General features: G+C 34.1%; 1 protein-coding gene across 3 annotated transcripts in view; it reads right to left on the bottom strand.

The window, feature by feature from the left end:
- The window catches only part of LOC140048615 (gephyrin-like), a 219957-nt gene that overhangs the window by 117294 nt on the left and 85487 nt on the right, over positions 1-17176 (bottom strand). For all 3 annotated transcript variants that reach the window (XM_072093368.1, XM_072093367.1, XM_072093369.1), the window contains one exon: positions 7905-7971. In XM_072093368.1, coding sequence (XP_071949469.1) covers positions 7905-7971 — 67 coding nt within the window. The remainder of the gene's footprint in view (positions 1-7904; positions 7972-17176) is intronic.

The following is a 17176-nucleotide window of genomic DNA, read 5'->3' as shown; positions in this document are numbered from 1 at the left end:
AAACAAATTTTAAGAATTTTGGGCATGTAAAAGTGAGATGCGCTCTCGTTTAAACGCAATGAACTTTTATGCAAGAGGTGAAAATATGACTTTTTGAATTCAACTGGCCATATGATGACGTCACAACAACTGATTGACAAAATATTCACATGAATTCGTATCTAAAATCCAATAGCCTCCAGAAAGCGTTAATAATGATTATCACTATAACCGATTGAAATTTACTGTAAAGATAAAAATAAGTGACCAAAATTATTTATATTTTTAGACATGATGACGTCATAAAAATTAAAATATTTTTAACTCATGCGAAAGATAGTTGATCGACCTAGACAGTATTAGAATATATGAGGAAATGGAATACGTATAAGCGATATGCGCTCTATTTAATGTAATGAGCAATAACGAAACAGTCAAAAATCCAATATTTTACATTTGTGTGGCCTCCGGGCCATACGATGACGTCATAACATCCGAGGGGTAAATATTCTGCATGAATTCATATCTACAACATATCTGCTTACATATTAAATTTAAAAAATTGGGGGTCATGGATGATCCTGAGGAGCTATAATAGATTCAAAATTGGCATTATTTTGACAATATTTATAACTTTTTCAACTACAACGCGCGCAAATGGTATAAATCAACGTGTTCGTATGACGTCATTTTAATTTGAAATGATGTCAATCTTTTTTAAAATGACTATAGTCCAAGAGCATTAGGGTTTGACCCGGAAATTTCTGGTAACAAGCTAATTTTTTCAGGAAAGGTCGAGAACTATGATTGGAACATCATACTAAAAGTCCCGAAAAATCCTCCTTGTGCTCTCCGAGAAATCCAAGATGGCGTCCAAAATGGCTGCCATTTTAAATTGGTCTATAACTTTGTAACCGCTTGTCGTAGAGTATCGATTTTGGTGTCAAATAGTTCACAATATATACATTCCTATTTGCTCTAACAGAAAATGTTGTCAAAAAATGGCCGCTACTACAGTTTCTGGCAGTTTGACCTTTGACCTGGTCTTATCATATCTCGGTAATGGCTTGTCATAGAGAATTAAGATTAGGCCCAAATTGTTCAGAACATGCATATTTTTATTTGGTGTAATGAAATATTTTATCCCAAAATGACCGGAAGTGAGGTTATTGACCTCTTATTGACCTATTCATATCTCTTTACCGTATCTCAAGAAATATTTGTCGTAGAGCATTACTTTTGGTGTCAAATTGTTTGGAAGATATACATTTCTATTTAGTCTAATACAACAGTTTGCCCTAAAATGCTCGAAAGTAAGTTAATTTATTGAAAACTTTAAAAATCAAAGAGCTACATAGGCAGAGGATATGAATACTGTAGAAAAAATCGAAATTTTAACTCTGCCTTAAAACATGTTCTGGGCATAGCACATCATCAGGTAACCTTGAGGATAAATTTTCCTGTAAGGGTATGAACTATACAAGAAAAAAACCAAAATAATCATTTATTTAACTTCGATAGAACAAAGAATATCATGGGACACGTTAATTGAAATTATCATACTAGTTATGGTTGAAAAGTTATTGCTACAAAATGTCACCTATATGTAGATGTCATGAATACATTTTAAATGCGTTATTCGTCTGTAACTCGCATTACAGTACATACGCGAATTAGTGCTTTTGTTGAAATCACGTCATTATTTTTATTATTTATTATAGAAATTATGATAATTATTTTTGTTCAGAGAAGTAGAAATTTTATGTAATTTAGGAAATGTATAGACTTTATGATACTGTGAGTGTGAGAATGAAATGTTCAGGTCATATACATTTCGCATGGAAATGCTCAATTGGCAGGGAACACTATGTACATGGCATACTTTATTATTCAATTATCCATCCCATTCTCAACTTCAGTTCTGTTATTTTTAATTCTATTTCGAAAACTCAGTCTACGCGCATTCAGCGTCTGCATAACCGTTTTTTACGCTACATCAGCCACAACCAGAATCCTGACTTTCATTTCCATGTCCGATCTCCTGAGTCTCATAGAACCTTTTTTGATCTTGTTTTTTTGTATAAATGTATTAACTCTTTATTTGACTGTAACTTAGTTTGCAATTTTTATCTTAGAGTCCCTAGTCGTCGTCTTAGAAGAAATACTACTTTTCATATTCCTTTTAGTAGAGTAAATGTTTTAAAAAATGGTTTTATTAGTAGATTAAGTCAAACTTACAATTCTTTTACTTTAAGAAACCCTGAGTTAGATATTTTTAGTAATAATTTCCGTAAGTTTCGTAACATTGTTAGTAGTTTAGTTTAATGTTTGTTATTGTATATGTACGTGTTTGTCTGTGTTCCCTCCTGTAAGTGGTGAACCATGAGCTCACTGTTGGTTGGGAAATGAATAAATAAATAAATAAATATGGCGCAGTGTTGGACGTTGGACTACCGATCGTCAGACCTAGGTTCGAATCCAACTCTCGCCGCATTCATGCTTGTATCCGTAGGCAAGATACTTTACTTACGTTGCCTCTCTCCACCCAAGTGTATAAATGGGTACCCAGTTAGATCTAGACACAACTTTGCGCTGGTTACCGGCTGCATTATGGGAGTATGTTTCCATACGTGTTTGATCCCAAAAAATACTGGGGTAATAATGCTTGTAAAGCGCCTTTGAGCATGATTACTCATGAAAAGGCCGCTATATAAATGTGGTATTATTATATATTATACTCCGGATTGTCAAAAACCTAATGTTAAAGACCATTTTATTTGTAAAAATAATGCATTTTGAAACATGAAACTCAGGTAATTCCTTGTTTTAAAAGAGAATGCACTCTTGAATGTTCTCTCTAACCTCATAACTTTTGGGCAAACATGCAACACCACCCATAAAGATGAACATGATGATAATGATGTGAAACACCAAGATGTTGAAGATGCAACATCAGATGATGAATGACTGTAACAGAATGCTGCTGATCAATGTTGAAGTGATTTAAAGACCCTTTATTTTGCATATTTTTAATATTTAATAAATCATAGGGCATATGGCGATACTTTTTTCATCTTTAAACAGTTAAATATGTAACTGGGGGACTAGCTCAAATGGTAGAGCTCTCACTTAGCATGTGAGAGGTACCGGGATCATTGCCCGGGTATTCCAATCTATTTTTCATAGATTTCAGCAAGGACCAAATAAAATCTGTATCTGGAAAAGAAAGTCTATGCATGCCGAGTAAAGAGCGTTTGACGTGAAATACCTAGGGTATATTCTCTTTTTATCATAAATAAGCCATACAACGAACATTTAAAGCAAGGAATGTTTCAAAATGCATTATTTTTACAAAGTCAACAAGGCCATATACATGGCTGCAGTCGCGTGCGTAAATTTGAGTTATTGTTTACTGACCGCCCAACTGAAATTGCTGAAAATGTTTAAAAATGTTCACATTTTTAAAAACATTTATATTTTCCTCCAAGTATTAAATAACATCCAGTGTCAAAATAACGAAAAAATATGAATATGAGTTAGTGTTTACCGACCGACATAGTGAGCAATAGAGTCGCTTTTGCACGCAACTCAAAGTTGCATATAAAATGGTCGGATATGTGCTGTGTACATAGGTATTTGCCAATTGTCTTTTGTTTCACTTAACCAACTTTGATTAGCCCCTGACAGTTATTCTTTGTAATTTATTGACTTTATATTTTCTTTTTGTAACAATTCACTTTACCTGATGATGTGCTATGCCCAAAACATGTTTTAAGGCAGAGTTAAAACTTTGATTTTTATTTTACCTACATTATTCATATCCTCTGCCTATGCAGCTCTTTGATTTTTTAAGTTTTCAATAAATTAACTTACTTCCGAGCATTTGGGGGCAAACTGTTGTATTAGACTAAATAGAAATGTATATGTTCCAAGCAATATGACACCAAAAGTAATGCTCTACGACAAATGTTTCTTGAGATACGGTAAAGAGATATGAATAGGTCAATAAGAGGTCAATAACCTCACTTCCGGTCATTTTGGGATAAAATATTTCATTACACCAAATAAAAATATGCATGTTCTGAACAATTTGGGCCTAATCTTAATTCTCTATGACAAGCCATTACCGAGATATGATAAGACCAGGTCAAAGGTCAAACTGCCAGAAACTGTAGTAGCGGCCATTTTTTGACAACATTTTCTGTTAGAGCAAATAGGAATGTATATATTGTGAACTACTTGACACCAAAATCGATACTCTACGACAAGCGGTTACAAAGTTATAGACCAATTTAAAATGGCAGCCATTTTGGACGCCATCTTTGATTTCTCGGAGAGCACAAGGAGGATTTTTCGGGACTTTTAGTATGATGTTCCAATCATAGTTTTCGACCTTTCCTGAAAAAATTAGCTTGTTACCAGAAATTTCCGGGTCTGCCTATACTTATGAACTAATGCTCTTGGACTACTAGGAAAGGCTGGAAAATCATAATTCAAGAGATAAAAACATGATTTTCATGCTCCGTGCGCACCATACGCGTACATTTTTTCGCGCGCGCGGGAATTTTTGACATGCTTAAAATGTCATGATCAGCGTAGAATTGATTAGAAATTAATTTTGCGCATTTTGAAACTTTAAATGCGCGTGCGCGCGTAAATTCTTTTGAAACATGCCATTTTTAATTCATAGAAAGTTTGCCTTTGATATGACTTAAATATTCACCAAATGTCAATACAAAATGACTTTTATTTTTTATCCTATGATCAATCATTGAAATTCATAAAATCGCGCGTAAGTCACGTTGCGCAACTCTGACGTCATTCAAAATATGGAGGTGCACAACTTCATGTAAATGTCCATATAATGACAAAGTTATACAAAAGATATATTCACAAGCAATAGGGGATATGCTGCTCACAAAAATCAGGGAAAGAAAGAAGAACAAAGATGATGATGAAAAAAAAAGATATTTACAATCACATGGGTTATCCTGCAACTAAGTTGCGGATAACCAAAAAAAATATTGATCCACTACAATCACAAGGAGTTATCCGCTACTAAGCGGATAACTAAAAAAAAGATGATGAAACAGGACAGTTACAAGGAGTTATCCGCTGAATGCGGATAACTAAAAAAAAAAAAAAGTAACAGGACAATTACAAGGAGTTATCCGCTACTAAGCGGATAACTAATAACAAAGAAGATAAAAAAGATATTTACAATCACAAGGGTTATCCGCAACTTTACAAGTTGCGGATAACCCTAACAACAACAAAAACAATTATATCATTATAAATCAAGGCAAATTTCTTCAATTTTTTAATGTTGTGGTATCAGTCGCTAGATCTCAATGGAAATACAAATAAAATAAGCAAAAAGCTAAATTTTAAAATAAAATTTTGTTTCAAGTACTGTTTTTTTTTTGAGGTAGATAATTTGTTTTTTATTTCTATTTTTTCGCCTGATGTGTAAAAAAGCGATGTCAACATAACACGAGCAATGTATAAACTCAACAGGAGCGATGTCAACATAACACGAGCGATGTCAACATAACACGAGCGATGTCAACATAACACGAGCGATGTGCAAACTCAACTCGAGCGATGTCTCCATAACACGAGCGATGTGTTAACTCAACACAATCGATGTCTCCATAACACAAGCGATGTGTTAAATTAACACAAGCGATGTCTATAACACAATGAGGTCAACTTGACATAGTTATGTCCATCCTGGCGTGCCATAGTTATCCTTCAAAAGAAGTATTCTATAATAATGTGATATTGACTATGAGAGAAAGAAAGGTAGCTTCCGAGTTGTATGTTTTACATTTTTATCTTTTATTTATGTATAATGTATAACTATTGACGGTGTACATACTTATTTTATTATATTTGTAAGAATGACACTTAATATATATTTTTAAAAAGCATATAAGAAAAGGAACAAAAGGAACAATTTAGATTGCAAACAAACGTTTGTAATACAGTATGTTTACAATATTTTTTTTCTCTGTATACAGTATGTACTGAAAAGGAAGCGAGTGTATCTCACAAAAGACAAAAAAAAACATTGTTATCAATGAATCAAGGGGAAAAATGATAGAAAATACAGAAGTAATATTTTTATTTAGCCTAGCTAGCTAAGCTAAGGCCAGAGTCTGTTAAAAAATGTTTTAAAAAACCAATAAAGTACCACGCACCATACAGAGTACCTATCTATAGCCCAAGTGCAGTACTAGATAGGCCTACCATAAGTAAAACCTTTTTTCCTCAACGAATGTATTATTAGCGGTGTTGGCTGCTTCGTTAGGTAGCAGAACGATTCGGCCCGGGACTATGGATGCGGCCCTGAGACGATTCGACACACTTACATTTATCGGCTTTTATACGCATTTTATAAGCATAAAATAAGCTTTTTTCCCCAAACTTTATTTTCAGAGAGACTATGGGGTAGTACTACTAGGTATAGAGATGCAATAAAGCAAACATTTTGAAAACATTGTTGAAAATGATCAATTTTTAGTTACGCAAACGATGTAAACAAGTTACGCCCTCTGTTGGCCACTTGGCGAATGCACAAAATAAACAAAGTTTTCGAAGTAATAAATTGAATATAAAATTATGTTTTTTTAGTAATTTATTTGATATATTATATCAAAATTGTCAATATCAATAAAATATGGTTTGTTAAACACCTTTAAAAACTTAATTGGTCTAAAGTGAGATGTTTCAGCCCACAAAGTGCGATGTTTCAGCCCCAAGTGGGCCGAATCGTCCCACCAAAAGTAGACTGAATCGTCCCGGGCCGCATCGTCTCAGGGCCGAATCGTCCCGGATTCAATTTGTTAGTATAGGGCCCTATTTAGAATTACTTTTTACGCAATATCGTATTATTTTGATTTATATCAAGTTTTCTAGAGAAACTCCCGTATAACGAAAAGGAAACAAAGAATTTTTATTAATATTTAATATCAACAATCGCTAGGCAGGCCTACTCGGGCGTAACTGTAGGGGTAGAATTCGTCGATAAAAGGTGGGTTGTTATACTAGCATTGTTCTTTTTTTGATAGCTGGTAACAATGGAGTACATTTAATGCCCTTCCAACGGAGGCATAGCAAAACAAAGCCTCTCGTAGTATTGCGATCCAACAAAAATACCTACCTGTGGTATCGCATATCATACTTTTACTGGACTATATATTTCTATCATCCGCTATGGACATCATCACCCATGTTAAAAAACGTAATTCCAAATCAACTGAAGGCATTTAATTTGAACAGTAATCATTCCAAAAAAAAATGAAGATGAAGAATGGAAGAACTGCAAGTATCTAGGAATGACATCAGTTCTAGTTGTCCCATGACCTACAGTGACATAGGTAACAGAAAAAGGTTTGCCATCCTTGCATTCAATAAATCATGACATGTACTTGACCATAAGAAGACTGAGCTTTTTCAACACATATGTAACCAGCATTTTCCGATATTATAGTATTCGGGGGAGCGTGTGAGAGAGATTTTGGACTCCGCATAATGGAAGACAAAATCGACATATCTCAGACAATTTCTAAGATGCATAATTACTTACAAACATTTATATAATAGCACAAATGAGGAAAAACTGTAAATAAAATTTGTTATGATCCTGATCACTCTCGAAATCAATTCTTTAAGATTAACTAAACTGATCACTTTGAATCAAAACACTAAATGCTGCCAGCCAACAATCATTTGTTTTTAATTCTATTCACATATTTAATAACAAGTTCGTAAGATCTCTTTAGATTCATTGGTTACACTCTTTTTTGTTGTATTCATTGAATAATTCTCTGTATATCAACATTTAAACCAACTAACCAAATTTCATTTGTACCTCGTTAAAATGACAATAAATAATATTGTATCATAAAAAGTAGATTTACCTTTGAGCCTTTAGAACTACCAGGAAGATTAATTATCAGTGTGTTTCCACGAATCCCGCAAACTGGCCTAAAAACATTTAAAAAAAGAAAAATATAACTATTATAATTTTGGTAAGTAAAAAAGGTTTGCTAATGTAAAATCAAATTTTTTTAAATTCAAAAACATATAAATAATAGCATCTATTCATTTTTCCAACCCAGCCCCCTATAAGCCCTACCCACACAACTTTTTTTCAAATTGTGTGATCGTTATTTGTCTGCGCCGTACTCATCATTCCAGTTGTAGAATCAACAACTAACCAGAAGAAAAAGATACAATATACAATATATTATGAAAAAAAACGAAAAGGGAAAAGATATTCAGACAAGGACATTAAATGAAAAAGGTAATTTTCAAAGAATGCAATACCAAAAATGTAAAAAAAAATTATATATATAATAATCAATCTGCAGACAGTACTGTTTAGATCTCGTCAGTGCAGCTCAGGTTTCGAAATGAAATGTACCGCAGAACTGGCACAATATATATATTGTCCACCCAAGCAGCACTTGCCAGCTTTATACTATGACGTTATCCAAATTCCTTCACTTGCACTGATGAAGGGCTAGTGTTGCCCGAAAGCTCTGCTAACTTTTCTGGCTGTTTTGCTTCTTGTTTTGATTTAGCTTTTAGCTTTTATTTTGTATCTCCATTGAGATCCAGCCAGTGATACCCACAGCATTGTCATTTTTTCAGTAATTTGCCTTTGGATTTATATATATACAACTGAGGACTAGTTGTGTTCCAACCGTACCACGCCGAGAATGTTAAAGGGTCGTTATCCGATCGAGTTAAAGAACAATACCATGAAAACCCCAGTGGTCTAATGGTTAGGGCAACTGCATATCAAGCAGACGGTCCGAGTTCGAGTCTCGGTTGGGGCGACTTTTTCTCATTCTCCCAGATTTCCTCATCTTTATCGTTTCAAAAATTAATTAAATAATTTTCAGTGTATCACCGAGCGGTTTGGAATTTATTTCTATGCCTGTTGTGTTTATATATATATAAAAGTATCTCTCGAGATCCCACTTAGTGAATAAATATACTGAATTATAGATGAGGGCGTATCAATTTGATCTCTGGTGCGCGTGCGTACAACTGAGGACTAGTTGTGTTCCAACCGTACCACGCCGAGAATGTTAAAGGGTCGTTATCCGATCGAGTTAAAGAACAATATCATGAAAACCCCAGTGGTTTAATGGTTAGGGCAACTGCATATCAAGCAGACGGTCCGAGTTCGAGTCTCGGTTTGTTTGTTTGTTTGTTTTATCTTTATACTGGGTGACCTCTTCAGTCAAAGACTGATCTCCCAGAGGGCCCAGTTGGTGATCAGTGGCTGTGATGTACTAATACACCGGGGTAATCCCCTACTCGTCTCAAAAGATGTACTAGGTTCTTTAAAGTGCACATGAGCAAGTTGTGTACACTGGACCTACGGTTTATAGTCCTTATCCGAGAAGACTCGTTCTACCACCAGAACCATGGAGTGAGTGAGCCTCGAACCCCTGCCGATGTTATGGCTACGTGATTACGGTTCCACTGTCTTAACCGCTCGGCCACTCACTGGGGCGACTTTTTCTCATTCTCCCAGATTTCCTCATCTTTATCGTTTCAAAAATTAATTAAATAATTTTCAGTGTATCACCGAGCGGTTTGGAATTTATTTCTATGCCTGTTGTGTTTATATATATATATATATATATATATTCAAACTAATTTGCTAAGTTGTAGAGTGAATTTAATGTGTAAATGTTTTGCTATTTAACTTATAGATGCCTTGAATGGATAAATATAGAATGATAGATTCTGCTTTTATGGACTTCATTGTGGAATCTGAGGTTTTTCACTGTTGCTGATTTTCTTGTCATTAGAAGTTCAATTTAATTTATTCCAGATTTTACAATACACAAACAATAACACATTCATCACACATGCTAGACCCGGGGGACTCCAAGAGCGATCTTTTTTTTTTTTATGGCCTTACACTTGTGTTACTTGTGTTGATTGGCATTGACGTTTCAGCTTTAGAAACATTCATTCAGGCTATTGAGGAGGATGTACAAAACTACGTCCCGAGTCCAGATAAACGTGACAATCTCTCAAAACGAGAGGCAGGCCATTGCCAAATTGCGTCAGCGTAATGATATTATCATTAAACCCGCTGATAAAGGTTCTGCCACTGTTGCCATGGACATCAAATGTTATGAAGAGGAGTCCTTAAGACAGCTAAACAATCCTCTTCATTATCGTAAACTTACAACGGATCCCCACCCCGGAAATTGTGGATAAGGTGGCCAAATCTGTTTCTGTGATGGTTAAAAAACACTTCAATCCAGTTCCAGGCAGATTTTATTTCCTACCTAAAATCCACAAAGCAGGCAATCCTGGTAGACCCATTATTTCGGGCAATGGCACTGCTACAGAGAAAATTTCTGAATATGTGGATGATTTACTAAGACCATATGTGACTGATCTCCCTTCATACATTCAGGACTCCACAGACTTTATCCGCAAAATTAACCAAATTCAAAATTTACCTAATAATTCTGTTCTGGCTACATTAGATGTTTCATCATTGTATACTAATATCCCTCACAAAGAAGGAGCCGACGCATGTATTTTAAATTACATACAAATTCCAGGCAAAACGCCTACTAAAGCTCATTTACGAGAACTGGTCATGTTGATTTTAACCAACAACAATTTTATTTTTGGAAATGACCATTACCTTCAAATTCATGGCACAGCGATGGGCACAAAAATGGCGCCATCTTTTGCAAATTTATTTATGGGACAATTTGAGGCCAATTTTCTGTCCCTCCAACCAAATAAACCACTTGTTTGGTTTAGATACATTGACGACATCTTCATGATCTGGACTCATGGTGAAGATAATTTGGAATCTTTTCTTCTCAATATTAATTCAGCCCACCCAACTATCAAATTTACAGCTACCAAATCCACTAGTAGCGTTGATTTTTTGGACACTATAGTGACCATAGAAAATGGTACACTCAAAACTGACCTATTCCGTAAACCCACGGATAAAAATATGTACCTGCTCCCTAGCAGTTGTCACCCCCGACACTGTACTAAAAACATACCGTACAGTCAAGCATTACGTATCAGACGTATCTGTTCTTCAGATTTAGATTTTCAGAATCGTACCGAAGAACTAACCGGACATCTCCGGAATAGAAATTACAAGAAGGAATACATCGAAACTGCTATAAAGAAAGCAAAAGATATTCCTCGATGTCAAACACTGACGTACAAACCACGTCAGCCAAAAAATTCGACCAGAGTGCCATTGGTCACAACCTACCACCCTAGGTTGTCTCCATTACGGGCTTTTATTGAGAAACATGCCCATTCGACAGTCCACAGAACGTCTCAGGACTGTTTTTTCGGAACCACCCATTATTGCATTTCGTAGACCTCCCAACCTTCGTGATATATTAGTAAGATCCAAATTTAAGAGTGAAATTAACTCTCATGACAGCCGCATTTTTCGGATAAGACAATCAATTAATTGTCTAACCAAAAACGTCATTTATCTCATATACTGTAATATTTGTGGCAAACAGTACGTCGGAGAAACAAAAAACACTCTCCGTATGAGAATGACACAACATAGATCAGCTATCAAAACATTAAAGCTTGATCAACCTGTAGCCGAACATTTTAATTCAGCTGGTCACGATTGCAAATTTCAGAGTTATTGCAATAGACCACGATGTCAAATGGAGCGACAAAACTCGCAAAGACAAAGAAAACCACTGGGAATTACTACTTAAAACCACAAAACCTTTTGGACTTAACATTAGGAACATACTCCCAGATCGGTAAAATTATTCCATTGACTACCAAAATTTAAGTTTCAATATTAACCACCATTTAAGCTGTTAGTTTTAGTCTCATTCCAAAATTGTTTATATCTCTACCAAGCTACCTTCTTTGTTTTCTACTCTTATTCAGACTCCACCCTGGCTCCCTTTGTTATATTTCTTTTATTCCTGTCCACCCAGGCAGCACTTGCCAGCTTTATACTATGACCTTATCCAAATTCCTTCACTTGCACTTGTCATTTTTTTCAGTAATTTGCCTTTGGATTTATAAAGGCAAATTACTGAAAAAAATGACAATGCTGTGGGTATCAGTGGCTGGATCTCAATGGAGATACAAAAATAAAAAGCGAAAAGCTATCAAAACGATAAAGTAAACAGCCAGAAAAGTTAGCAGAGCTTTCGGGCAACATTAGCCCTTCATCAGTGCATTTTATATATATATATAAGAATTATCAAAGCAAAAAAAAAACAAAAATTAAAACATTTTAGTTGCCATATACGGAGATCAGGGCATGTTTAAGGTTGTATTTAGAACTAGAAATGGATATTTGATCCTCAGCTTTGTACATATTTTCAGATAAATAAACTGTTCAGTTATTAAATAATATACAAAAGAAAATAGATACAGTATTTATTGAGTACGAGAAACGTCAATGCCAATCAACACAAGTAACACAAGTGTAAGGCCATATTAATACGATATAAAGATTAAATAATGTATGGAAATATACTATATTAAGGAGTGGAATTGTTCTAGGATGTGGCAGTAACCATTTATTATTATCACATACACCATGAAAATATGTATTGTAAGATTAACTGGACGGGACGTCCCATCAAAAGTGATTAAGTTCGCTCTTGGAGTCCCCCGGGTCTAGCATGTGTGATGAATGTGTTATTGTTTGTGTATTGTAAAATCTGGAATAAATTAAATTGAACTTCTAATGACAAGAAAATCAGCAACAGTGAAAAACCTCTGATTGCACAATGAAGTCCATGAAAGCAGAATCTATCATTCTATATTTATCCATTCAAGGCATCTATAAGTTATAAATAGCAAAACATTTACACATTAAATTCACTCTACAACTTAGCAAATTAGTTTGAATTTTGGCCTTTATACCAAGAAAACAGGTATTATATATGCTACGATTATACAGTAAAATTGCATTTGATAGATTATTCTATAAAAACTATCAATATTTTTGGTAAGAATCAATTCATAAATCATGGACGAATAATAACAGCTTTTCATGAAAATCTCTGTACCGTATATTTCTATTTTCTTTCCTATAATTAGCGGATACATGTATCATTATGTCTTCAGTTAAACAAAAATGTATAAGTGATGCGGCGTCGTCGATGATCATTTTTTTAAGGTAAGAGACCATGACTTCATTTACTGTTTGTTCATTCATTTTATTCGCCATTGCTATTTATTCATTTCAAACACTGTTGAGTTTTGTTACATCACTATAATATAACCTTTTCATACGTTGGTTTTTATTTACTTTTACCATAATTGATTAAAAATGTTGAGTTGTTTTTTGTTCAATATACAATATGTTTACAACCAAGTTCAATTGTTGTTTTAATGAGATAACCAAGTTGAGTTAATTTAATATGTTGAGGGTATTACGCTATTGGTTTACCAGCTGATGAGTGCAATATGCACTCCTGCATAAACAATGCATGTTTCGTTTTATGCAGGAGATCCGATAGCCATCTCCCTAACTATAAGGATTGAAACAGCCATTATCTTTATATAAATTATGGTTAATTCTGACATAGGCGAGCACAATGCAAAAACTTCGGTACAAATCTCCGCCATGGATACCTACCTTATCTATCTCAGATGTACCGCGAAACGTAGATTTGATAACATTAGTTTTCACATCGATGCTATTGTTCCACTTTTGTCTTTTACAAGGACAAAATTTAGCGTTACCTATCGAAATTTGTGGATATCACAGGGTTATTTTCACACACTCGTGATGTTGTTCAACTGGCTTCCGGGTCAGTCACTTTCGGCAAAATGGCCGTTGGTGGCGCCATTCAATATTAAATAAAAAAATATTTTAGTGGTTAACCCAACGTATCGTGAACTACTGAAATTAATTTGTTTTAGATATTCAACTAATCAATTATATTGATTAAAGGCATTTACTTTACGTGAACTACAATTTGTTCTAGTAATTTAACTTTTATTGAAGGCCTTTACTTTTATGTGAACTACAATGTGATTTTAGTGATTCAACTGAATCATGAACTACAATTTTTGTTTTAGATATTCAAATATCAATTATAAAGGCCTACTTACTAGTAATTAGGTTATATGCATGATATGCATATAACCTCTTGATTCTGTCAAAATCTTTATTTATTTATTTATTTATTTATTAGTTATCCGCTTAGTAGCGGATAACTCCTTGTAACTGTATGAAATCATCTTTTTTTTTTTTTTCTGTATTATTAGTTATCCGCATAGTAGCGGATAACTACTTGTAATCGTCCTGTTACTTTTTTTTTTAGTTATCCGCTTAGTTGCGGATAACCCATGTTATTGTAAATATCTTTTTCTTCATCTTCTTTGTTATTCTTCTTTCTTTCCCGGACTTTTGTGTGTCGCATATCCCCTATTGCTTGTGAACGTAACTTTGTATAACTTGGTAAAAAGAGTGACCTGTAGCTGTAGATGTGCAAGAAACTTCGTTACATGACGTTAGAGTCGCGCAGCGTAAGTTACGTGCGATTTTATGAATTTCTATGATTGATCATAGATTATAAACCAAAAGTCATTTTTTATTGACACTTGGTGAAAATTTAAGTCATATTAAGGGCAAACTTTCTATGGATTAAAAATGGCATGTTTCACAAGAAGTTACGCGCGCACGCGCATTTAAAATTTCAAAATGCGCAAAATTAATTTCTAATCAACTTTCTACGCTGATCATGAAATTTTGAGCATGTCAAAAATTCCCACGCGCGCGAAAAAAATTACGCGCAAGGAGAGCACGGAGCATGAAAATCATGTGTTTTTCTCTTGAATTATAATTTTACAGTCTTTCCTAGTCATTTTAAAAAAGATTGACATCATTTCAAATTAAAATGACGTCATACGAACACGTTGATTTAGACCATTTGCGCGGATTTTAGTTGCAAAAGTGACAAAATATTGTCAAAATTATGCCTATTTTTAATCTATTATAGCTCTTCAGGATCAAAGGTGACCCCCAATTTTTTTTACTTATTATGTAAGAAGATAAATTGTAGATATGAATTCATGCAGAATTTTTACCTCTCGGATGTTATGTCATCGTATGGCCACACGAATGTAAAATATAGGATTTTTGTCTCTTTCGTTATTGCTCATCACATTCAACAGAGCGCATCTTGCTTATACGTATTCAATTTCCTCCGAGATTTTAGTATTGTCTCTGTCAATAAACTATCTTTCGCATGAGTTAAAAATATTTTCATTTTTATGACGTCATCATGTCTAAAAATGTAAATAACGTGGGTCACTTCTTTTCATCTTTACAGTAAACTTCAATCTGTTATAACTCGTCAGAATAAAAAGTGACGCGCATGATTAAAACTTATTATAGAAGTTGTTGAATTGTAGATATGAATTCATATACAAATTTTGTCTATCTGATGTCATGACGTTATCATATGGCCAGTTGTATTCAAAAAGTCATATTTTCATTTCTTGCGTAAAAGTTCATTGCGTTTAAACGAGAGCGCATGTCACTTTTACGTGCCCAAAATTTTTCAAATTTGTATTAATGTAATTATTTAGATAATTATCTTCTAAAATAGTTATCTTTATGTCAATTTGATGACGTCATCGTGTTAATAATTGGATTTAAAAGATGGGTCTTGTAATTTCGTCTATGCTACACTGTATATAACATATACAGTGTATTCTGTAAATACTGTAATATGTTGTATGCTACAAAATAGGTACAATTCAGCACTGTAAACGTATTTAAATCATGTAATAGGAAGGCATAATAATTTTCGGCGTTCATATATTTTAAGCGTATGTGGATGTTGCGTTTGCGCGGATAACCCGAACTCGTCAAAGTGACGAGTTCAAATCTAGTTCTGTATTATTCTTTCTTTCTGTCAATTTTGTGTCTCGCGTATCTCAAAAACTTGTAAACAAAACATTTTATAACTTTGTCAACATGTGGGCATTCACGTGAAATTGTGCACCTCCTATTGTGAATGACGTCAGAATTGCGCAACGTGATTTACGCGCGTTTTAACGAATTTCGCGTATTTAACATAGATCGAAAACCATATAGCAATATAAATTGAAACTTAACAAAAGTTTAATTTATATCTCGCGCTAACTGACTGTGGAAAAAAAATGGCAGGTTTCACACGAAGTTACGCGCGCACGGGCGTTTAAAATTTCAAAATGCGAAAAATCAATTTCTAATCAACTTTCTACGCGTTTCATGTCATTTTGAGCAAGTCAAAAAATCCCACGCGCGCGCATATTTTTACTCGCACGGTGCGCACGTAGCGTTGAAAATAAATTTTTTTGCGTGATTCATGTTTTTCCAGCCTTTTCTAGTAATTTTACCAACTTTTGAACAATTTTGACCTAAAATTACGTCATACGGGCACATCCAATTGGATAATTTACGTGCGTTTTTTATGAAAAAGTTCAAAAATTTGTCATTCATAGAATGTGGTGAACTTTTTTTAAATTCATAGAATGTGGTGAACTTTTTTTAAATTATATATTCTGGAAGTTGATGAGTTGTAGATATGGAATCATGCATTAATATGGCTAATCGGACATTATAAGGTCATCGTATGGCCACGCGAATATAAAATATAGGATTTTTATATCTTTCGTCATAGCGCATCACATTTAATAGAGCGCATCTCCACTTATCCGTTTTTTATTTTCACCCCGATTTTGATATTGTCTAGGTAAACGAACTATCTTTCGCATGAGTTAAAAATATTTTAATTTTTATGACGTCATCATGTCGAAAATTGTAAATAACGTGGGTGACTTATTTTCATCTTTACAGTAAATTTCAATCTGTTATAGCTCATCAGAATAAAAAGTGATAATCATGATTAAAACGTTTTCTGGAAGCTAAGGGATTGTAGATACGAATTCATGTAAACATTTTGCCAATCGGATGTTGTGACGTCATCATATGGCCAGTTGAATAAAAAAAAGGCGTATTTTCATATTTTGCGTAATGTTTCATCACATTTAAAAGGGCGCGCATCTATATTTTACGTATTCAAATTTCTTCTACTCGCTAATATGTTGTTGCTGAGATAATATCCTTCCGAAATTGTTATTTTAGTGTTTCATTTTGATACCGTCGCCATGTTAAAAAATGGAA

Source organism: Antedon mediterranea, chromosome 5 (genome assembly GCF_964355755.1).
Source record: "Antedon mediterranea chromosome 5, ecAntMedi1.1, whole genome shotgun sequence".
Taxonomy (NCBI): Eukaryota; Metazoa; Echinodermata; class Crinoidea; order Comatulida; family Antedonidae; genus Antedon; species Antedon mediterranea.
Note: the sequence above shows the minus strand (reverse complement) of the source record. Positions and strands in the feature narration are given on the sequence as shown.